The following is a 24,820-nucleotide window of genomic DNA, read 5'->3' as shown; positions in this document are numbered from 1 at the left end:
TTCCACCTGCTTCCAAAGACAGACATCCTCTAAACATGACCTGTTGATGGGCCTCCCCTCCTTTTCCCCTATGTGAGCTAGCTTCATACTTCAAAACATATGGTGCCAGGACAGAGGGAGAGGTATGTGTAGGAGGACCATCCCAATCTCTAATACATGTCAAATGTACATTATGCAGCATTTTAGGTAATTGTAATCCACCACCGAGTGTGGCACAAGCACCTGGTCACATTTGTGTGACTGGCATTACTCATAGGGAAATTTATCATAGAACACAGCTTTTTTAGTAAATGAGTGTGAAACAATTTATAAAACTCTATTCATAGCTTTGTGTCTGTACATGAATACAAATTGCATGTAATTGCCATTTAAAATAATGGCACAGGAAGCAACACTGTGACTTTACCCTCAATGGGGCCAAACAAATTAAAAATTGAGATTTGTTTGCAGGTAGATGAAATAGACTAAAATGCAAATTCTCAACTGCACTTCAGTGATATTCCAGTTAAATATGATTCCAATGCATGTAGTGTTTCATTTCTTCTTCTCTTGTTTTTGTTTTTTTTTCTTCCTGCTATGACAACTTTGCACATGAAAAAGGCCTGCCCGAGCAGGACTGTGGAGCTCATGAGCTGGAGCCTTAGGGGTCTATTTACTAAGCAGTGTTAGGAGACAGAGTGAAAAGTGATAAGGTGCCAGCCAATCAGCTCCCAACTGTTCTTTTTCAAACAGCCTGTGAGATGACAGTTGGGAGCTGATTGGCTGGCACCTTATCACTTTTCACTCTGTCGCCTAACACTACTTAGTAAATAGACCCCTTAAGCTCATAACTGACATTCTGGCAGCCCCCCCAGGCAGGGGCTGCCAGGTCAGTGCAGAAGCATGTGTGGGGCAGCTGAAGTGGGCGGTGTGGGGGTGTGCTGGTGCGAATGTGGCCTGCCCCCCCTGCTTTTTAATGTTGATATTACCGACATTATAAAGCAGGAGGCGGAGCTATGATGTGATGCAGCGCAAATGTAATGTAATCACACCCCCGGACTGCCCACTTGAGCTGGCGGCACGGGGGGCTGGTGGCCATTCTGGGGTCTTGCCTACTCTTGCGGGGAGCTGGGAGCAGCACCCGATTTTTGGGATGCTCACGGCTTAAGCTGGGTACACACTTTAACAATTGTTCAATCAGCAAAACGATCCTCTGCCAGAGCTTGATTTGTATGGGCTGACCACATAACTGGACAGGGCTTTAAATTTGCCAGCCCAGTTGAGATGTCATTGTTGGCTGTCCCTGCAGCAAGTCGTGAGGGCAGGTTGCTCGTACGCACATGCAGGTGCACCGATAAGTCTTTCAGATATATAGGCATCATATGTGCTGCAGAGCCGACCTGATCTGTCTGTGAAAAACATCATTCACAGATATATTGGGTGTACACACCCGCCGATGCACTCATGCTATATCATTTGTCGATCGAACGATATATAGACAAGTGTATACCCAGCATTACAGGCATTAGACATTCTCCCAACAGGGGCAAATGAAGGAAGATCAAATGTTTGTTTCTCACACTATAAAATAATATTTTGTCCAGGGTGAAGCTGGCTTCATCCACCACACAGTGTATGTTTCAAGACTGCAGCAGTAAGTAAGCAGCAAGATATGTACATTTACTGTAGAGCCAGGAGTTCTTGCTGCATCCACTATGTAGTTTAGATCAGAGCCGTAACTAGACTTTTTGGTGCCCTGTGCCAAAGAGCGCATTGGTGCACCCCCCCCCCCCTGTTTTTTAAATTGGGACATAAGATAGTGCACCTGAAAAAAGGCCACAGCCTCATGGGGAAGGGCCAGGGAAGAGATAGGGGAGGCCAGGAGATGCTGGGGGTAAAAGAAGAGGAAGCTACAAGTGAGAATGATAATAAACAGGAAAACTGACAGCCCAAACAGCGCCCCCTGCCGTGCGGTGCCCTGTGCCATGGCACAGGTCGCACTACCCTAGTTACAGCCCTAGTTTAGATTGCCACAATATCTACAAATGGCTGTCTCATGCTGGCCCACTTTCCTGGCAAAATCCTTCCACAAATAAAATGTGGGTGGCGAAATTTTTTTAAAATCACTGTGACACCATATAAATTATGTGTATTTTGATGGCACTTGTAGTACTTCAGTAGAATGGGTAAAGAAGTATAAAAGGCAAGAAGAGACTCCTCTCCCCTGGCTGTGCTGCTATTGTTTATAATGCTGGGCTGGCTGTTGTTGCTGCTTTGCTTGCAATGCTCTCTGCCTGGAACTGCTCAGACAGTCCCTGGCTCACTGATTGAAATTATAATGCTGGGCATACACTATACAATTATCGGAGCGATCTGACAGATATCAGCGGATCGACCCGATAATTGTACTGTGTGCTCGGGCCATAGAGGATAAAATATCTATCGGTCGGGCATGCGGATCATCCAGCATGCCAGTCTGATGCGATATTCTGTAAGTTAAATGTTGGGCGCATCAGGCAGTATATGCCCAGCCGCGGCCGACATACAGACATTTCCCGTTTCTTCACAGGGAAGGAACGGAGAACTGTCTCCTCCCCGGGGGCTGAGCGCAGATATCGGGGCCAATACATTACCCTGTGCACTTCCTTGTACTCTGTGGGCTGACCACATGCCTCTAGCGGGACACAATTTAATTGTTCCTCTACCTTTGCATTCTCCCCCTGGTTTCCACATATCTGGTGGGTGTCAGGCTGCCAGATATGTCTGTCGGCCTAACAGGTATTTTATCTGACAGTGTATGCCCAGCATAACTAATATGTTTCACTTATAGTCAAGGCTGGATTACGGATTGTAGGGGCCCCTACCAATATAGTTGTCAATAGGATATGCTACAGTAGCGATGTTATTAATACGTATAATTTGTAATTACTCTCAACACCACAAATCTGTTAAATACACGGTATTGGCCCCAGTTTACATTATACCGCACAGAAACCCCAGTTTAGATTACGCCACAGTGCCCCCCAATGCTGGTGATGTAACTATTTGGGGGCTCCTCTATGTGTGAGAGCCCTTGATAGACAGTCCTGGCCACTCTGTTCTTAATCCAGCATTGCTTATAATCTCAAATTAATTTTCAACAAACATTAATGACAACGAGTCCGGCAGTTTAGGGGAAATACTAGACGATATCACTCATGGAGCATGTTGCCTAGTGTGTACGCGGCTATAGACCCTTATTAGGCCTCTCTGATTGCATTTCCATGTTGGGTCCTTCATGCACTAGTCCGCCACTGTTTATATGTATAGGTGGGGGTGTGGTAGGTTCAGAGATAGCTAATATGAACTTTAGCTGTAATAGCATAATGATGCCAAGTTTCGGGCAGATGCAGAGCTTTTTTACCTCAACAGCATTTAACAGTATTCTAAGCAGTATTTTTTCATACCTCCCAGCTGCCCTGCTTTGGGTGGGACCGTCCTGCCTTTCCACCCGTGGGACGCAGTATCCCATGGGGGATTGTGGGGAGTACTTTCTGATGCTCTAATGCCATGAGTAAATGCCAGAGTGATGAAAACGGGGGCATGTTACAAAGCCATGCCCCTTCGCCATGAGGCTACGCCCCTTTTTTTGGGTGCTCGCAAGAAGTCCCTCCCTACTTGAAACGCACAGATTTTGGAGTTTAACTGTTTTTAAACTCCCAACATCTGAGATTTAACTCGGACTTATCAACCTAGCCCAGAGAGGAAATGCAGATGGGCGGTGATGGGGGCGGGGCCAAACTATTTGTGACATTAGACGATTTACGTGATTATCATGGAATTGTGTCACTAGGCCCTGTCCCCTCCTTTCCGACAGCAAATTCCCATTCGCTGCCGGCCCCGGACAGAGAGGTGGGGACCCATGATGGAGACTGCACACGGGCCCCCTCCTCTAGGACACTATGGGCAAGATACAGCAAGGTGAAAAATGGTGAAACCCTGAAAATGTGGGTTTGACCACATTTTTCATATGTACCAAGCCCTGGAATGCTATGTACTCTGGGATTGGTTGCAGTGGGTAACGCATCTTCCTGATGGCGTTACACATAGAAGCCTATGGACTTCTCTCCGCCAAGTGCTGATAGAGGGATCCAATCGCATCCATCCCAGTACCCCCGGAGGGGCTTCTGGGTTATAGACCTGGACGTCTTTCCACCGCAAAGGGCCGCTCCTACAGACAAAGCGGTCCTTTGCAGGGGTCATCGTGCATGTTGGCGTTACCAATGCCGGCATGCATGCGATGACTCGGGGAATGCATCGCATCTTGACTGCAATGTGTCATGCCTCCCGTCCTATAACATTGCAGCACCAAAGTATTTACCCTTTTATCGAGCAGTGTACTCCATGCTAACTTGTTTCCATCAATTAAAATAAGACCTCCATTGGCTTATAGCTAATCAAATATCTCAACAACCTTACTTAACTTAGCACTTAACTTATCTAATAAATAAAGAGACGGACACCATAGCTTGGATAAAAGGTCACAGCTTTTATTTCCGAATTAATTAATTAATGAATTCACCTAACCATGGTGGCTAGGAGACGCTGCATACTCAGTTCTAGCTTTCAAACTGACACAGACGGGGAATGACTAAAACGTTCCCCCTAAAGACGCACTTACGCTGTGAAGATCTCGCCTCCCTCCTGGGCCAGCCTACTCCGAGCGCTTCTGTACAAAAGCGCTCGGGTCCCCTCGTACGAGAAGGACATACTCGTCATGTTACATCGAGGTCCAGCGCCCCCACAATGCTCTTTTGAACCACAATAAAGCCACTGAGATGCAGCGTTCTCCGGCCAAAGCCAGCCTCAAATTGAGACTGGCCCGCCACCAAGAGAAAAAACTACTAATCCAAAAAGGCAAGCAACTCCTTCAAAAACAAACCTAAACCCAAATTATTAAAATGAACCCCGTCTGGATGAAAAAATCTAGCTAAATCTGAAACCCAAAAGCTATGCCTGACTACCAAGCCACCAAAAGACAAGACATGTTTATTCAAAGCTCTGTTCACCTTACATCTAGCCCTATCCAAAGCCTTGTGGTCCCGCTCACCACCCCATACCAGCCGCGGCACTATCTCAGACCATACAATGCGCACCTTTGGCCACATCAAACGAACCGCATCCACCAACTCTCTCAGCTGAAAAGACAACTCCAAACCTTTCAATTTACACATATCATTCCCACCAACATGCAGGAACAACCACTCAGGTACTCCCCATCTCGCTGAAGACTCGAACAATCTCGCACAGATGCACGAAGCAGGCCACGCACACCTATCCAGCGAACTTGCCTACCACCTAACAATTCACTTGCCCGCCTAGCCAAACCATGCCGCTCAGCCCAAAATATATAAGGATGGCCGACCAGCCAAACCTGTTCTTCTCCAAAGTCTTCCCCTGTAAGGAAAGAACACCCTGACCGTGAGCCACTAGCAGGGATGCAAATGGGGAAATAGGTAACCTGAGTGAAGGAGAAAAACTAAAAAACCTTCCCCGTGAACCAAGTTGGGCCAGATGATGGTCCCCGGGAGGAAAAACTAAAAAATTCCTTCACACCCCCACTTATCGAACGCTAACCATTCGTTAACTGGGCGGTAAACTACGTTTTCGGGTTGGCGCAGGAGCACACCTACAGCTTATCGCAGCGAACATACGTCTTATATGCAGAGGACTTCCACCTCCCAATCTTTTGAATATCACTGCTGAATGCTCCTGCTATTGCTGCACTAGTGGCAGCACCTATCCTGAAGGAATGAGTCCCGTAACTGGAGCCATCTAAGCCTAATGCCACTAAACTACGCCGAAGAACAGCAGCAAATTGAAATTTGGAAAGAGGGGACAAATTTGAGTGCACCAACCATTGGGCACCACCTGCCGGACGATTAGCCATCTACAATGCAGCGAGTCGCACCGGGCAAACAGAGGCGTCATCCTGTTTGTGCAAAGTAACCCACCTGCCCCGGCCTATCTGATCCGTCTTGGAAAAACGTAGTCTGCACAAAACGGATGACTCCTGGAACACGATGTCTCCCATTATGAACCCTGAGGACACCGAGGACTTGCTGGAAGCTACAACCTCACTGACCCTAAAAGCCCCGAAGAACGCGACTGCAAAAGCCAAGCGGAACAGTGAGGTCTCAAAAGAATCTGAAGCCACACTGTCCATAACACCCAGCAAGCGAACAAGGAGATGGAGATCGATAGGCCTGTGGGAGTCAGCCCTGGTGGGAAACTCCTTGGCCCAACCTTTAAGGGCCTTAGAAAGGAGGAATGATTTGGTGGGGTCTGGTAAATCCTTTAATTTACTGAAAAAGGAAATATCCGCCAGGGCCGAGGCCATGGAAGCCTTGGAGCAACCACGCTGGTAATGCCCCCAAACGAACCTGGACATCAATTCTGAGGATGACTTACCTAGCTGGTGGCTTTGTGAACAAAAAGTCTGCCAGTCCTGCCACGATGCAGAATAAGCCCTCCGAGTTGCTGGAGCCAGCGACCCCCTGCGCCAGGGCCTCTATACCGGCCTGATAATCTGCCATACAAAAGGAGGGCAAGGTGACCCAGCCGCAGCAGCCGCCGGCTCCAACAAACGGATACGGGAAACTTGAAACCAGGACAATGCATCAGCAATCTCATTCTGCACCCGAGGGACGTGCAGCACGCGAAACTGAATGTTGGCCTCTAAGCAGCGCAACACCAAATGCCTAAGGAGGCGCAAAGCTGGGGGGAGAAAGAAAGCTGATTGTTAATGGCCTGAACTACCCCTAGATTGTCGCACCAGAAAACTACGTGCTGACTAGCCAAACACTCCCTCCATAGCTTGACTGCTACTACAATAGGGAAAAGTTCCAACAACAGCAAATTACCAGGAAGACCTTCTAAATGCCATTCAGGCGGCCAGGACGCTGCGCACCACTCTCCATTAAAAAAGGCCCCAAAACCCGAGGAGCCAGCCGCATCAGTGAAAAGCTGCAAAGTGGCATTCACCACAGGAGCAGAAGGCCAAATGTGTTCACCATTGAAATGAACCAGAAAACTGGACCAAGTCCGAAGATCCTCCTTAATCTCAGAAGACAAACGAACATAGTGATGCGGTTGGCTCACCCCGGACGTGCCAACTTTCTGCAAAAAAACCCGTCCCATGGGAATAATGCGACAAGCAAAATTAAATGACCCCAGTAAAGACTGAACCACGCGCAATTTAACGCTATACGCTCCTAAACAAATCGCAATCTGATCGAGCAACTTAATGACCTTATCACGCGGCAAGCGACAACAACCCACCACCGTGTCTATCTCTATGCCCAAATAAGAAAGACAGGATGAGGGGCCCTCAGTTTTGTCATGCGCAACAGGAACTCCTAAGACCATAAACAAAGCCGTGGCGGAAAAAAGGAGATCCGTACAAATCTCACTCCCTCCAGTACCTATAAAGAGAAAGTCGTCAAGGTAATGGACAACACTGTGATGTCCAGTGCCCGCTACTATGCACCAATGTAAAAACGAACTAAACTTCTCAAAATAGGCACAGGAGACCGCACAACCCATGGGCAGACATTTATCAACAAAGAAATCCCCTCCGAGTCTAAAACCCATATATTGCATTGCTTCAGGGTGTAAAGGTAACAAGCGAAATACGGACTCAACATCCAATTTTGCCAGCATAGCGCCTGGAGCAAAGCTACGAACCAGGCCTAAAACATCATCAAAGGACTGCAAGCCGAATCGGGTATAGCATCGTTGACCGAATTACCATGGGGGTAGGATAAATGCTGAATCAAACAAAACTTCCCAGGTGCCTTCTTAGGAACTACACCCAACAGCGAGATGCAAAGATTCGGCAGAGGAGGACAAGGGAAAGGGCCCTCCATCCTGCCCAGCGAAACCTCCGCGTCCACCTTAGCTCGCAAAACTTGAGGAAAATCCCGTGCAGAGCGCAAATTCCGGGGGGCATTAACTTGGAGCGGGCCAGAGATAATGCTGATAAAGTTTTAGTATGTATTGAGAAATATCTCCAGGGTTAAATTACAAGAAAAATAGGTAAATAAACAAGACATATATATAGTAATAATAATAAATGCACAGATTGATTACAGATAAGTAAATGTTAGAAAGTCAGAATCCTAAGGTATCTTACGCTGAAGTCTTAGAGAATCTGTGTGGAGGGAGACCACCAAAGACCGACATGGGGAGCACTTCTTCGCTCTCAGCTATCCCTAGAAGTGAACACGTAGCAGTCTGTACTGCTGAGCATTATAGTTCCACAGGCCCCCCTCTCCCTCAGCAGCCCCCAGGCTCAAAAGTACAGTCCTTTGTTCTCCCAGGTTCTTGTGTAAATGCAAATTAGCACAACTACAAGACCTGACACTAATATACTTCATTGGAGACTTTAGGGTTTTTTATGATAGAAATATTACTAGCATGCGGTGTTACAAATGACCCTTCTCGCCAGCGTGACTGCTCTGTTCCTTGAGCAGGGCCACCTAGTGTGTGAGCAGACGTTACGTCCCTGAAGCTTTTCTTCAAAGGCTAGGTGTCACGTGGCCATTTGCTCTGTTTAGCTAAGGCAATCCAATTTTGACATACGATATCCATTCATGGCAAGCAGCCATTCCTGAAATATACTTTAGGAAATTATGATAATACACACACTTTATACAGAGCACACAAAATACGTACAGTCATGACATGGGTTTTTGATGAATCGCCGTAACCCATGGTGATGGTCACACAGCGTATGAGCAGAATGGATTATAGCTGCGGTAAGGTATGTGCAGGTAGGGAAAATGATCTATTTTCCGTAAAGCTGTCATCGCAAAAATGACAGCTTTTCGGAATAGATAGTTTCCTCCGGTAATTAGGTAGAACTCCATGCGAGTTCTAAACCTAATAACTTCCAGAGAATTTTAAGTAATGATGAATAGGCCCCCTGGACTTTGCAGTTTTATAATCTATATATTTACACCACTGCGTAATATGCATGCACTATATAAGATTCGCTTTTTAAGCTAAATATGCAGAGATAGTGTGTGCTGTGCATTGTGGGTACACAAAGCAGTGTCATGTGCCTTGTACCAGGCCCTGTCTGTTTACCCTACTACTCTCTGTGATGCAGAGCAGACACACAGGGCACCGCCCTCACTCTGGCACTGAGGAAGGTATTTATGTACTGCTCTAGGAATGCCTCTTACTTTCGCCTCATAAATTCTTCAGGACTCTTAATAGACACACACTAATCCTCTGTGTACTGCAATACACTTGTTATAGGCTGGTGGAATGTTAGAAATGTTGAACACACTCATGTTCTCCTCCCTCACTGTCTGTATCTGCCAGCTTTTCCTCTCTGCTGTTTTAGTCCTGTCCAGTGCTCTCATTTTAATCTATTTTCTCCTTGTAGGCGTCTGCATATGTGATCCGTGACACATCACTTTTGTGACATCATCTTTATTTATAAACACATCCAGCTGGTTAGACGGAGTCATAAAATTAAAACTACAAACGTCATATTAAGAGGCCAGAGACACACGGAACATGCCCTTGGTGTCGGTGAGTTATACGAAACTGTAGCTATGGTGACAAATTCATAGATGCTGAATACATTAACAGACATTGAACAAAAGCAGTGTTATATGTTAGAGAGCAGGGAAGGAAGAACTGTACTGTTATGTATTTACATTATTTATTGTAGTGCATTAAATAAGTTCCAGGCACGTTCTGTGGATTCCCCAGCTACTACTGACAACTGAAACCAGTGGTGTAAGATGCTAGCACTGTCTGGTAAGCAATGTCATCATTACCAACATGCAACATATATTATACAGCAGCACATATTCCTCAGACCTCAGCTGCACAGCTTCCATCTAATTAAACCAATTATCTCTGCAGTCTGACCCATTGACATGATGACGGGAACCCAACTGTGAGGGTCTACTACCTGCTCTTATTACAAATATTTTTTAGTTTATTTGATTGTATGTATGAAATTAAATTTATTTAACAAATACAATCAACTAATGTGGGGTGCACACTTTGGCGACACGCCAAGCAACAGATTTTGGTAAGCATACACACTTACCAGTAATGGGCCTGCACGATATGTCAGGCCAAAAGAACCAATTGTGATGTTATTTTCATTGGTTCCTGTGGCTAGCATATAGGTCGGTTGTTAGGACATGTGTTCAGTACACACAAGCAAATGTGAATAACATATTTCAGATATAATACATCTGTTGTGCCGCACGGCCAATGCGTAATATCTGTGGAAGACGTCATTCACAGATATATCATGTGTCCACACGAGCAGATGCACTAAACGATATTGGTATATCATTCATTGGCTGTATGCACAATATATTGCCTAGTGTGTAATATCCAGCATAACTATTGCCTGACCTTCGTATGAAATGAAGGTAAACCATGTTGTTTTTGTTAAGCACAAGTGATCCATACTCCTGTGTGTCTTTTTTTTATTGGATTTACTTATACTTACCTCCCAATTGTCCCAAAATTAGCGGGACAGTCTCACTTTAAACTTTACAGGCATCTGTGGGTTTCAGTATCCTGCGGGGGGGAGGGATTCGGTGGTTTCTCACCTAAGAGCAGCGGTTAATGGATGTCGCATACATGGGCCGATAAACATAAATTGGGGATGACTCGCCACAAGGTCACACACCATGTCACAATGCCATGCCCTTTTTCTGTGGGGGTAGCAGGTTGAATCATGTAATCGATGTCCGTCCGTCTTCGCACTGCTGAATGCAATTCACCATATATTGTGTCATCAAGCCCCCGGAAGGGTCACTTCATTAGGGATATGGAATATCTATTCTCTCGGGGGTCCTGGAAAGCTCCTCTATATTTGGAAGTCTCCCAAATAATCTGGGAGACTAGGCAACAATGGCTTTATGTATATTTCTACAGTGAAAACTGCAATAATGTGTCTTTTGCAGAAAGAACAAGATATATTATCCAAAAACTGAATATATTAATATTAGCCATGCTTTATTATAAAACACTTGCTTGGCTTTACTTCAGGTCGGAGTAGTCACAATAATGCATGGGAGGACTCCAGCTCAGAGACCCATACACAGGCTGGAATATGAGACCCCCACGGTCTGTCTCTTCTATAAAAAAAAAATTCCTAAAGACATGGGATGAGTACGGGATGCCAGGGCTCAGGATCCCGGTGGTCAGAATGCCTTCGCCAGCATCCCAATAGGGAATAGGGTTAGGATACCGACACTTGTCAGTAGGTATCCTAACCCTAACCCACCCTCCCCGCTGCCTAAACCTAACCCTTTCCCCCTAGTGCCTAAACCTAACGTCCCGGAGCCTAAACCTAACCCTCACCCCCCACCCCTACTAGTGCCTAACCCTAACCCCACTACTTACCTTCTGGATGCCGGCACCAGCATTCTGATCCTGACAGCTGGGATAGTAGCTACATTCCCTGTCAGATAGTTCATAATATCTTCCTAGGTTGAAAAACAATATAAGGCTGTCGGTGATGGGGGGTAGGAGTTAAATTATAGAAGTTGAAGTTGCATGGAGCATAGGGGGCAGCAGGGTCCTATCGCAGGCATAATATTCATGGCTGGGGTACAGATGTGCCCACATACATCTATCCTCCAGGCGCTACAAGTCGTGTCGCACATAATGCGGGAGCTCAGTGTGACTCGGTAGTGCTGAGCGTCTTTTCGTGCGTCTTTTTACTTTCAAATGTGACCTTTTCGCACAACGATGTGACTAGATATCATTTTAATCAGCAGAAGCTGCTAGTGCTATCTAATCGCATCATTGTGCGAAAAAGTTGCATTTGAAGGTAAAAAGACGCACGAAACGACGCTCGGCGCTACCGAGTCACACCACGGCATGGCGCGACTAGAAGGGCTGTTTAACACGCTAGATGTATGTGGACCCATCTGTAGTTTCACCACTACTCAATTTCTGCTCATCAACCCAAGCTTAACAGAATGTCTTATTAATGCATTAATCTTTTCCAGGGCCCACCTCCTCAACCTGGAGACCTGATTGAATTCATCCGCCCGATTTATCAGCACTGGGGCATATATGTGGGGGATGGCTATGTTGTACATCTCACAGGTAGGGTATCTGATGCTGATGTACCAGGGAACAATATCATTTTATTACAATATTCAGACTTCGAGGCTTGTGTAGCTGACATTATTAAGGAAGAAAACTTTACAGGGTTGATACTTAGTACATATGGAGAGGCTCACAGTTAGATGAATGTCTGTTTTTTTGCATAAAATATGCATTTCCATTCTGTGCATGCACACCAGCATTGCGTACTCATGTCTGTATGTATGTAGACTTTTACAAATCTCTTTATGCCTGTAGAATTTGAAGAGAGGCAAGCAGGGATAGGCAAGCATAGGCTGAGCACAGGAAGTTCTTGTGTATGTAATTCCAACACAATTAGACATGGACACACCCACGTCACTAATTTCCTTTCCCAAAATGATATCTCACTTATGTACTGCTCTGCAAAAGTGTACACACTGGTGAGTATACTTTGCTCTTAGCCAGGGATGCCTGTAATCCACACACATTGGGGTCTATTTACTATGCTGTGTTGGCGAGATAAAGTGAACAGTGATAAGGTACCAGCAAATCAGCTCCTAACTGCCATGTCATAGGCTGTGTTAGAAAAATAGCAGTTAGGAGCTGATTGGTTGGTACCTAATTACTGTTCACTTTATCTCCTAACAGCTTAGGAAATAGACCCAATTGTCTGCAGATGCTACTGTACCATCCTGGTCTGCAATTGCATGTGCTTGGCGGAAATGTAGGCATTCCACAGAAAAGCATTGTGCAGAGCACCCCCAAATAGAATTCTGCACTGCAACATTTTTGCTTTTTATATATTGTGGCCATTCTGTGTTTCTGGAGTATCACTATTTACCATTATATGGTGATACGGCTGGTCCAGTTTCAGTTGGATGATTGCATCTGGCCACCTGCTATCCAACCTGAGTTCCGCACTGCTGGATTCTACAGTTGTGGACAAATTTGACTGAGATTTTGATTCCTTCAGAAAGTATACGGACACCTTTATCTGTAGTTATATTGAACAAAACCAATATTTCTGGACTCCTAGTAAACCAAGGCACAATACCACAGGATAGTATACTATACTGTTATTTTATTTTCAGTACTAGCCCATTAAATAAACCTTTTCTTACGTATATATATATATCCACACAGAAAGCAGCACTTTTTACTGTCAACACACCTGTGTCCTGATGATGGGGAATTGACCCCGAAACGTTGACAGTAAAAATCTCCAGTGTTTTGTTTGTATCGCAAGTCTGGAAGTGCTGCTTTCTTTGTGGTTTATGTTGAGGGGGATAAGGTCCCCAGGGTAAGCACCATGGCAGGTATTATTGCTCCTCACCATTCTGAGTGCCGGTTTTGGCTATATCGATCTATCTATCTAATATATGTATATCTCATATTTCCCATATTAATATAGCAATTTGGTAAACTGTGCTATAGATGTGTGGAGTTAACAATCTCTCCATCCTCAGATCAGGAAGGCTGGTCTAGCTTATCGTCAGCTTTTGGAGGCTCTGCGGTAGTCAGGAAAGATCGTATAGAGCAAGCTGCACATGGATGCAATTACAGAGTCAATAATAAATATGATCTGAAGAACAGTCCATACCCACCAGAAAAGGTGGTGAAGGCGGCACTGGAGAAAGTGGGTCAAATAATGCCTTATAGTGTCACCTCTGCCAACTGTGAGCACTTTGTGACAGACATCCGATATGGAAACTGCTGCTCTGATCAGGTATAGTGTAATATGGAAGATACAAAGGAATACACATATCTGCACACATTACATGGTATTTACTTTAGTAACCCCATATTTCTTGTCATAAAATCTATTATGTTCAAAATTAGGGGTGCTGCCAATTGACAAGAAGTATTATAATAATCACATGAGGGGAGAAAGAAAATGTTTGTCTTCTGTATGGCGCACAAATAAAGGTTATTATTTCCTAAAAATAAAAGATATTGATCTTTATTAGGTATACATTAAAATGTTCCAACTGGAACGGGGTTCAGCGAAGTTAAGGTTGAAAATAAGATCAGGAATTTGTAATAGAAAAGTGAAATAAAATCAAAGTGAATCCCTCCGTGTGACTTTATTTTTTATTTCTGATATTAAAGATATCCATGTACTGTACTATTATGGCAAGTTTTATTCTTGCAGAGCTCTGCGTTTAATAGGAGAGGAGGTAATCGGGATATCTTTAATATCAGAAATAAGAAATAAAGTCACACGGCAGGGATTCACTTTGTTTTTATTTCACTTTTCTATTATAAATAGTCACATAACTATTCCTTATCTTTTTTAACCTTTTATTTCTCTGAACCCTGGGCCTGATTCAGAGCCGGATGCTATTTGCGCTCGCTCGTTCAGAAAAAGGGGCCGGCCATTTAAATTGAGCGCTCGCTCTTTGCGGTCTGTTGACGCCTCTATGTCTGAGCGAGCGAACGAAACATGCGCTCGCTATTTTGTAAAGACGCCCCCTGGCCGCTCGCATCATACGTCATCTCCACTATTTATTAGATTAATCGAGTACATCGAAAGGCGTATGAACTGCTTGCAGTGCTTGTGGTTGGATCTTCCTACCGCAATCATGCGAACAGTTCAGGCTAAGAAACAACCAATTGACGTGGTCGATGACGCTGCTTTGTTAATTATGCACACCCTTAAAATGCCCGTTTTGACCGTTTGGCACACCTGCGTTCGGATCACCACTCCCCGTTTTTAAGCACCTTCCCCTGTTACCACCCACAAACGCCTCATCCTGTCACTCAAATTAGCAGGCACTCGCTATTTTGCGAGCGCTCGATTTCCGTCTGCAATGACTGGTTTGCGCATGCGCATTACGACCTATACGCATGCGCAGTTGTGCAAACATCGCTCGAAGCGAACGAGTGGCTCTGAATCAGGCCCCCTGTTCCTATTGGAACCTTTTAATGTATACCTAATAAAGAACAAAATCTTTTAAAATCTTTTATTTTTATATATATATATGAAATAACAACCTTTGTTTGTGCGCCATACAGAAAACAAACCTTTTATTTCTCTCCTCATAGTATAATATGAATGAGTAGGTGGAGAAGTTGGATGGTGTAGGGACACTGGGCATGATTCAGAACTGCTCGCAAACGGGTCAATGTTTGGCCACTGCGCATGCGCACGCCGGAGCCGGCTCCGACGTGTGCATGCGCGAGACCCGGCTAGCGACGGTCGCTCTGGGTCTCTCACCAAAAGGGGGGCGGCTGTCGATGTTGATCGACAGTTCGTCCCGTTTTGGGGGTGGGCAGCGGGGGTGGCTGGCCAAACGGAGGCGTTCCCGACAGAACGCCTGCCGTTTGAGGGTGGCCCCACTGACATCACGAGTGATGTCAGTGGTGAGCTTCCGGCTCTTTTAAGAGCTGGAAGCTCCCCGGGGCTTGCGGGAACGAGACCCTACCGAAAGGGTCTCGGCGCAAGCCCCGATGGTCGAGACCATCGCGACCATCACCTGGCCGCTCACAATAGCTGTGGGTGGTCACCCACAGCTATGCGAGCGCTCTTTCAGAGCGTCTGGCTCTGAATCAGGCCCATAGTGTAGAGCAGTGTTAGTGTGATGTCATGATGCTACAAAAACGTTCAGTACAACAGTGATGAGATGGGCATTGGATGGTGTGAGGACAATATACAGCAATGTTATACAGGTATAAGTCGACATTAAAAAAATAAATAAATAAAGAGATCAGGATGTATACAGTCAGCCCATCTCCGTGAAGCATAGCAAATGGAATCTCTTACACAGGATCTCCTAGTCACTCAAGGGTAACAAATGTCACAGATTAGCAGTTAAAACAAAATAGACCAAGTAATTGTAATATAACCTAAAAAGGGAATGTAGTTTGGAAGCCGACGGTCTAAATCCCGACCGCCGGCTTCTAGACGTTCTAATCCCTGCGTTGTACTAATGACAGGCATCTAAATCTAGACGCCTGTCATTAACCAGACGCCGGAAGACCGACACCCGGCATCCGGATTGAAGTGATGCCGGGCATGGACAGCCATGGGGGGCTGCGGGTTAGGTTTAGGGCTCCCAGGGGGACTTAGGGTTAAGCACCCTCCCAGGAGGTTAGTGTTAGGCTAGGGGAAGGGGGGGTTAGGCACCCCCGGGGGGAGGTTAGGGTTAGGGACTTAGGTTTAGGCGGCAGGGAAGGGGGGGTTGATTTAGGCACTTAGGGGTGCCTAATCCTAATGCCTAATCCCGATCGCCCCTTACCTTAGGGACGATCGGGATTTTCACCCTTGCCGGGCTACCGTTGTTGGGATTTGAACCGCCAGACGTGTCCGGCGGTAATACCTACTACACCCCCTAAAAAGAGATTGCACACACTCAGTAGAGCTCACTATTGTGCTGTCTAAGATGGCACTCACCAAGTGCCACTTCACTTGTCAAATTACCAACAATCTATTACATAATGCTGTTATAAGTCTAGCAGCTGTGCATTAAAGATGAGGGGAGGCCCAGAGCCCTTAGTGGGTGCTGCTAAATTGACATTGATATTGGATTCGCTAACAGTGTATGCAATGACAGCGTGCCTGCCCCTCCCCTCCCTCTGCCCATCTCTGTGGGCAGGAAGTGTATGTAATGAGCTTGCCCACCCCTCATCCTACCTCTGTGGGCAGGCCTTGTATGTAATGATAGTGTTCCCATCCCACCTCCCTCCATCCCACATTTGTGGGCAGGCAATGCATGTAATGAGTGGGCACGCCCCACAACCCTCTGTCCCAACTCTGTGGGCAGGCAGTGCATGTAATGACAGCGTGCCCACCGCACCACCCTCCATCCCAACTCTGTGGACAGGTAGTGTATGTAATGGAAGGAGCCCATCTCACCTCCCCCAGCAGACACTGAATTTGAATAGAGCAGCAGATTCAATATGAATGACGGAGAGAGCAGTAGCAGTCAAACCCCAATCACACACCCACCTACCCAATAATGAAGGGAGCAGTGACCGCCCAATTGACACACGCGGATGCTAGCCACACACGCTCCCACACTGTAGCTCTCACTGCCATAGCCGCCATTCACTGCACACAGTCTGGCCAATTAGCGCTTGCCTGTCAGGGTGGAAACGAGGGGGACAGGTGGAGGGGTTCGAGAGGATGAGTCCTGGACAGCAGGGGAGATCCATGGCCAGAATCATTAATTGACTTTACACTAGGCACTGTCACCCCTCACCCTGGGCAGTACCAAGCATCATACCTGGAGACAGTAGCAAAGTATTCACTGCACATCTCTCCCCCCTATTAGCCAGGGCAGGGGATAAGAAGATCACTTGTACAGTAATGGGTGATATGATATAGCACAAAATTAAGTTACCTAAATGAGAGAGGTTATGGATTACAGAAACACTATACAGTGGCAGCCAGTCCTCCAGCACCACACTAATATGGAAGGAGGATAGAAAGAGGCTGAAGAGCGAGGTGGGAGGAAGAGTGAGACAGCGAGGTGGGAGAAAGAGATCACTAAGCTACTGACTGACGTGCGAGTGGCCATTGCTGGGAAGGGATTGTGGCCATGTATTCCGGAGTGTAGTACAATCTGTATTTTAGCGGCCATCATAAAAACCTATAGGGGCTGCTTTTGTAGTAAATAACGGGGGGCCACAACAGCTATCTTTGACATATACAGCAGTCCTCCACACATACATCGTGGTGATACTTAACGAGCTGGGATACCCAGCGTTGCCCGGGTTAAAGACTGAAGGCGTATTCTCATACCATTTGGAATGGGGTACAACAGGAGCAGACTGACTTACAGAATGGGATATATACTGTAGCTTCCAAATCACTTGCATATCAGAAATCACTGCAGAACAGAGGGGGGGATTCAGCTGCGGACGGATATGCTATCGCAGCTGCTAACATGTTTGCAGCTGCTATAGCTGTAAAATGGTAATGCAGCAGGAGGCATCACTCTTCCTGCATGTATTACTGATCCGAGCTGCATCCAAGGACACAGCATTGGATCATGTGCGATCCCTACGGTTGGCTGAGTTACCATGGGGTCACGCAAGCTGGCCTCTGCAGATGAATAAAAGAGGTCAGGAAATCTCCGCCGGCCAATGGAGATCAACTCCCCTCCCAACCAGCGGCGACACGGAAAAAGGAGACCCGTACTGCACATACAAAGTACAAGTCAGGCGCATGTGCAGATTCTCCCTAATTTATATAGATATTTGTGGGCACCCCCAAAAAACTTTTTTTTTCTGGGGGATATGGTGCAAATATTTTTTTTTTTTTTTAAATATGCCCCCCCAAGTATGGTTCACTATATTACACAACAATGTCTATGGGGAAGCTGTATCATGTCTTGGGGCTCTATTTATTAACATTATTTTTACTAAAATAAAGTGAAAAAGGGTGGGGCTTAGCGTCGGTGGGGGTAGTAGCGGTGGTCGGTCGGCGCATGCGCGGGCTCTTAGTCACGGTATTTTTTCTGAAAATACTGCGACTAGAGTGCGGATGGGATCCGCAGGGACAGAGCTTTATCGCAAGCTCTGTCCCTGCAAGGGATTTATAGTAAATCCCTGTGATATTGCCTGAATTCGCAATGCGAATTCACTCGGTAATATCACACTACAATCCGCATTCAATATGCGGATTGTAGTAAATAGAGCCCTTGGAGAGAGATAAAGTGGAGAAGTTGACAAAACAAACCAATCAGCTAATGTGTCTCTGGTCACATTATTGCCGGGCTCTGACTCCCTATCAGTTAATGTGTGCTGCAATTGGGATGTAGTCAGGATACCAATGGTCGCTATCCTGGACGCCGAAATCCAGACACTAAAATCCTAACATGGGACTAAAGATAGGTGTCAAAATCCCGACGTCTATCATTAGCCCCACGCCGAAATCCCAACACCCGGCATACCGAACGAAGGTAAGCTGGGTGTCTTAGGTTCTAGCTGGGGGGGGGGGTTAGCTTTAGGAACCCCTGGGGGGAATTAGGGTTAGGTACCCCCCTGGAAGGTTAGGGGTAGGCTAGGGAAAGGGTAGTTAGGGTTAGACACCCCCTGGGAGGGTTAGGTTTAGGGTGCGGGAAGTGGTGGTTAGGTTTAGGCACCAACGGGGGGAGGTTAGGGCTAGGCATTAGGGGAGGGGAGGTTAGGGTTAGGCACCACTAAGAGAGGGTTAGGGTACTTACCAGCCCCATTCGGGATTTGGATCCGTCGGTCTTTTGCTGTCGGTATTTGATCCGGTGGCTATTCTACGCTGGCATTACATACTGATCCCCTGAAAACTTGTGGTCTATTTAGACACATAAGGCTGATCACAGGTGACTACTCCTGGCTCTGCTCTGCCTGTCAGAGCAGAGCAGGAGTTGAGGAAATGTGGGGAAAGCCAGGACCGGTGCAAAGTTTCTCTGCGCCCTAGGAAAAACGTCGGCCTACTGCAACAACACACACGCCAATACCCACTTTCTAGCCCCCCAGGTGAAAGTATGAAGAAGTTCCACAGCCACAGTCTGTATTAAGTACAACAAGGATGTCTCTCTGAGACATCCTTAATTTTGTGAAAGGCAGACTCAGGGGCGCCCCGCAGATCCTGGCACCCTGGGCAGCTGCCTAATGATAGAGCCGGCCCTGGGGAAAGCCCTAATAACGACCAGGGCCGTATCTAGGGGTGTGCGGCCGCACAGAGAGCAGGGCTCTGTGGGCAGCACCGTCGCCACTCCACGGCCCCTGCTTCCAACTGCAGGGTGCATGTAACGGCGCCCTGCAGGCAGCATCACTACAGCAGTGCTGCCTGTAGAATCCCGTGGGCGCTACAGACACCCTGCCATAAATACAGGTGCCTGTAGCGTCTTGAAGATGCTGTGGCCACTGCTGCAGCTTCAGATGCCGGCAGTCCCGTCCCCTTTTGCGGGACGTCATGATGTCACAGGTGCAGGGCCGACGCAGGGCGCTCAGAGCCTTAGTTACGACTTTGTTAATTACATCTCTAGGTGGCGTTATTATCGCAGGGTTCCCTCCTGTTGTTGTTCTACAATTTGATTTTAGCAGATCACATTTCCCATTACAAGTACAAAATACATTTAAGTGCCTGTAAATTCAATGGTCAATAAAAACATTAAAGTTAAATTTATTTTACATACAGTACTGTATGAGCTTCAGTAACTATGCACATACAGAATTCATAATACTTTTCAGATCTCACTTAAAAAGCCTGCAAGAACAACTCGTCCTTCTCCTCCATCTTCGCTCAACCCCAATTCTGGTGGGTGGTCATTCCAAGCAAACAATTTTAAATTCTAAAAAGATAATAATCTACAGAACTATTGAAGAGGATATGGTCATGAGGGTAGATAGTGGATGTTTAAAGGCAAAGACATCCACTACCTCAGTGGTTCTCAAACTTGCTCCTCAGCACCCCACATAGGTCGTGTTCCAGGTCACCCAGCAGGGGCACAGGTATATGCATTACTCACTGACACATTTTAAAACATCCACAGGTTGAGCTAATTATCTCACTTGTGATTTTGTTAAGAGACCTGGAAAGCATGCACTGTTTGGGGCCCTGAGGACCGAGTCTGAGAACCTGTGCATTACCTTGTGCATAGTGGAAAGCCTCTGTATCTATTACTACAGACAATGTTGCTTTTTGCACACAGGAGGCGCCTGCACATTATTATTATTTTTTTCTGCAAGCTTCACTCCCCTGGGAAAACCAGCCCTGGTGCAAGTAACCTAGGGCTGGGGGGTTCATGGTGTGATAACTCCACAATGTGAGTATCTCCTCTATGGTTCCACGAGCCCTACCCATACTACCCTACCCATACTTGCCTACTTTTGAAAAAGCATTTTAAGGAGATTGTAAAAGCAAAACCTATGAGCGCGGCGGTAAAGTGGGCATGTACTACTACATCTGAGAGGCGTGCCATAAAATTGATCTGCATCCAAATGTAAAGGAGCCCGAGAACAGTTAGTAAGATCTACTTGTTCATGAAAACAGTGATACTTTTCAGACAATGCATGTAGCGATAGGGACCATTGTGCCTTGTAACCAATGCAGGGAAATGATACTGATGATCCCATTTGAATGTATATATCAGCTTTATAATGGGGGTAAGGCATACTTTATCCTCCCCGGGAGAAGCCCAGGAAAGAGAAGCAGGTAGGAGTGTTGGGGGTGGGGCCGGACAGGTTGCATCATTAAGCCCCGCCCCTTGCCACAAACGGCACATATTTAAATAGTGGGACGGAGCCAAATGACGCGATTGTAACAGAATCGCGTCATTAGGCCTCGCCCCCTACTTATGGACCGTCCGCAAGAAAATTCTCCTTATTCTGCCCACTTCACTAGGAAGTGGGCAGAAAGCTGGAGTAGAGCCTACCCTTCCTGGGGTGCGGGGGGTTACCTGAAAAATCTGGAGCCTCCCGCAACTTCTGGGAGGGTAGGCATGTATGGGGTAAGGTGCAATCCGGGAGATTGCTAGACACTTCAAGGAGTCAGGGGGGATTGCTACTATTTCAGGGAGTCTCCCTGACATTGAGAGAGAGTTCGCAAGTGTGGTTCTACCTTGTCAAGCTGGTTAGTGAAAAATCTTTTTTTTGTTTTTTTTACATATAGGGGTTCCTAAAAATCTGTGCAGTGTTTGCAAACCGCAGAGGATTTATAGATTTTTCAACGGGTTAGCAGTGGGATAGCGGCCCAGAAATTATGGGCATCAACTTCAGCTTTTAAATAACAGTAAAATACGATGCTTAGTAAATACTAAATTTGAAGTATGAAGCCACGGGCGATGCCACTTTTTTAATTGACGGCTAACTGTTAAACATTTTTCAAACAGATGACAGTTGAGAGCTGATTGGCTGGAGCACCATTATCATATGCAGCGAGTTTTATCACTTGTTGTGAGTGATAAAACTTGTTGATAAATGAGGCCATGTGAATGTTATTATCAGGGTACTGTATCTAGTGGGGATATTCAATACAAGAGCATTATTATCAAGGTAAAAAAATATAGAATTGTGAAGTTTGAGGTTTTGCTGAGTAGAAAATAATGTGATGTGAGAGAATAATATAATATATATGTTCCTTTGCAGGCTGAAAATGTTACAATGTATGCAGCTGTTGGAGGAGGAATTGTAGCTGCAGCATTGGCCACCATTGCCGTTGTTGTGAGGAGCAAACGGCAGAACCAATGACCATATGATACTGCATCCGTATAATGGTAGGAAGAGACATGGACCACAAGTACACCAAGAAGTGCTCCTGGAGCAGTACATTGTGTTACAATACTCAGCTGGCTCTGTTAAATTTAAAAAAAAAAAAAAGAGAAAAGAAAAAAACAGAAAAGCTTACGAGAACTAATAAAGCAATGTTTCTTTATAGGCATAATAAGTGACATGGCTGCACAGTGATTCTGTTTTGCAGCTGTGGGTGTTTTTAGTTTGTACCTTGCCCTTGTATACACATGGGTTTTCTTGAAGTGCTCTGGGTCTGTCACTTTACTGAGACAGGAACTCTTGCGGTTACACACTAGACAATATGTCATCCGATCCGGCTGGATCGGATGACATATCGGACACATCGTCTAGTGTGTACTCTCAATGTCACCGACGATGCGTGCTACCGCGCATCATCAGCAACATCGACCTTCGGACCTACTTGCAGATCCGATGGGTGACATCGTTAGCAAGGGCGATGCTGCCGAATGCAGCATGACTGTCGCGCTGTCACTGCTTGCATCGGCAAGTGTGTACCGGTCTGAATTTAATGATCTGATTGTACAGAACTGCAAATTATAGAGTGTCTGTGTGTGTGTTTGACAGGACTCCTCCTAAAGCCAGGCCTTTCTTAATCATACTTTTGTGTGCTTATGCGATCACTGATCCCTATGCTTGCATTAGTCTGCTGTTATCAAAGGTGGAAGTATAAGATGTGTGACCTCCTTCTGTTTTGGTCTGACTCCTTGTGTGAGCAACAGACCTACAGTATGATAGTACTGGGGACTATGAACACAGTCTGCAGTATTTTTCTAAACTCTTTTCTTGTGTATCCATTCATTATGTAATCTGACGTGAGAGAATCTAAAAGCAGGCATAACCCAGATGAGCAAATTGGCATTGTGATTTATTACAGTAAGAAAAGAGAAGGCCTATTTACCTTTTAGAAGTGAAATAACATGCTACTCATTATTACATTGAAATGTGCTGGCACACTGCAAGTTATATAATTACAAATGACCAAACTACAGTAGGTTGCCAACCTTCTCACCAAAGGCGATCTAAGAATAGTAAGAAAGAAGCGTGCCCGTGTGCGTCCCCTCTCACCTGAGATACAGCGTTGGTGCAGGCGCAGAGGATAGCAGGGACTGTGGCACATTGTCAGAGTCTTTACTATTTTCTGCGCCTGCTCTATATTTCCAGTGATTTATTCAGATATCGGCACCAGCCCCATATTGCCGTATAAATCAGCAAAACAATGGTGACGGTGGCTAAAGGGTAACTAATTGTAGTCCGTACAGGGAGAGCGATTATAGGTGTGCTAATGTATGGTTGTAAGCACCCCAAATTCCAAGCGGCAGCTCTCACAGTGGGTACTGCTCCCCTCCAAATTTATAAAACAGAAGAAAAACAGAGTGTAGCGCCATATAGAGTTTAGTAATTTATTTTACCAATAATCAGTTAAGTGTTCTTTAAAAGGCCGAAATAGCCACAATTAGAATTTATAGACACAATTTATGTAATAGCATATTAAACAGCTCATCACTGATGAAGTGAATGGCAAAGTGTGAAAGACCTATCATGTCCTGATATACATGCAGACTCCATTGTCTGTCTCAGGCTACATAGGTATGCAAAGGTGATTCTAAGACTACTTGTCTTTTACTTGCAGTGTTTACTTTATGTCATATAAATGTCCATCTCTCACTTACATTGTGACAGTCTGCTATATGGGAATGCTGTATGATGGAAGCAATCTGCCCTATTCTACAGAACCCATCCAGTCTCCTGGAGATCATAGGTTACAGGAAGGTAGAGAAAAATGTCATTCATAATTTCCCTTCGATGTTGGACGGACCATATACTCTACAATGGACATGATTGCTCTGTAAAGACAGCAGCTCTATATAAAGAGAGACTGATGTGAATGGCCAAATATACTCTGTAAAGCGCTGTGGAATATGTGTGTGCTATGTAAATAACTGGTAATAATAATAAATAATAATAAAGAGGGCATTGGTATAGACTAGTGGTTCTCAAACTCAGTCCTCAGGACCTCACACAGGTCACGTTTTCCAGGTCCCCCAGCAGGTGCACAGGTGTATTCATTACTCACTGACACATTTTATAAATCCACAGGTGAGGCTAATTATTTCACTTGTGATTCTGTGAGGCGATCTGGAAAACATGCACTGTTTGGGGTCCTGAGGACCGAGTTTGAGAAGCTGTGGTATAGATCACTTCAAATGAGTGTTTTTTCGAGGAAAAGTTATGAATTGCCTAATTTACTTGTCTGAATAGGCCAATAAAATTAATGTTAACTTTATGATTCGTTAATATGTACAGTTGCATAAAAAGTCAGCGATACACTCTGGATAAATTAACCAACTGCCCACTTTCACGTGCCAATTACAGTAATGTGTATGCCATGTAATCTCCTAAACCATCATTTAACCTTTTGTTTTTGCCTAACTTTGCATAGTCTTCGGTAATCTTTATCTGCTGAAAATTATATTCATTAGACATA

General features: G+C 45.6%; 1 protein-coding gene across 2 annotated transcripts; it reads left to right on the top strand.

Annotated features, from left to right (window-relative positions):
• Positions 1–24,820, top strand: LOC148515345 (phospholipase A and acyltransferase 2-like). 2 transcript variants are annotated; one of them, XM_088480037.1, is made up of 5 exons: positions 1–122; positions 9,413–9,561; positions 12,018–12,117; positions 13,566–13,825; positions 22,171–24,820. In XM_088480037.1, the coding sequence occupies exons 2-5, from the start codon at positions 9,547–9,549 to the stop codon at positions 22,270–22,272; spliced, it is 477 nt and encodes a 158-aa protein (XP_088336163.1). In that variant the 5' UTR covers positions 1–122; positions 9,413–9,546; the 3' UTR covers positions 22,273–24,820. The 2 variants fall into 2 exon arrangements, with proteins under 2 accessions (XP_088336163.1, XP_088336164.1); XM_088480038.1 differs by lacking the exon at positions 1–122 and adding an exon at positions 9,118–9,173.

Source organism: Taudactylus pleione, unplaced genomic scaffold (assembly GCF_031769625.1).
Source record: "Taudactylus pleione unplaced genomic scaffold, aTauple2 ptg000250l, whole genome shotgun sequence".
NCBI lineage: Eukaryota > Metazoa > Chordata > Amphibia > Anura > Myobatrachidae > Taudactylus > Taudactylus pleione.
The sequence above is the reverse complement of the archived record's forward strand: the minus strand, read 5'-3'. Positions and strand labels throughout refer to the sequence as shown.

Excerpts from the sequence above, each read along its gene's own strand:
- LOC148515345 (XM_088480037.1), top strand. Across the intron at positions 12,118-13,565 it reads CTATGTTGTACATCTCACAG|ATCAGGAAGGCTGGTCTAGC; the intron begins GTAGGGTATCTG and ends CTCCATCCTCAG. Across the intron at positions 13,826-22,170 it reads GAAACTGCTGCTCTGATCAG|GCTGAAAATGTTACAATGTA; the intron begins GTATAGTGTAAT and ends GTTCCTTTGCAG.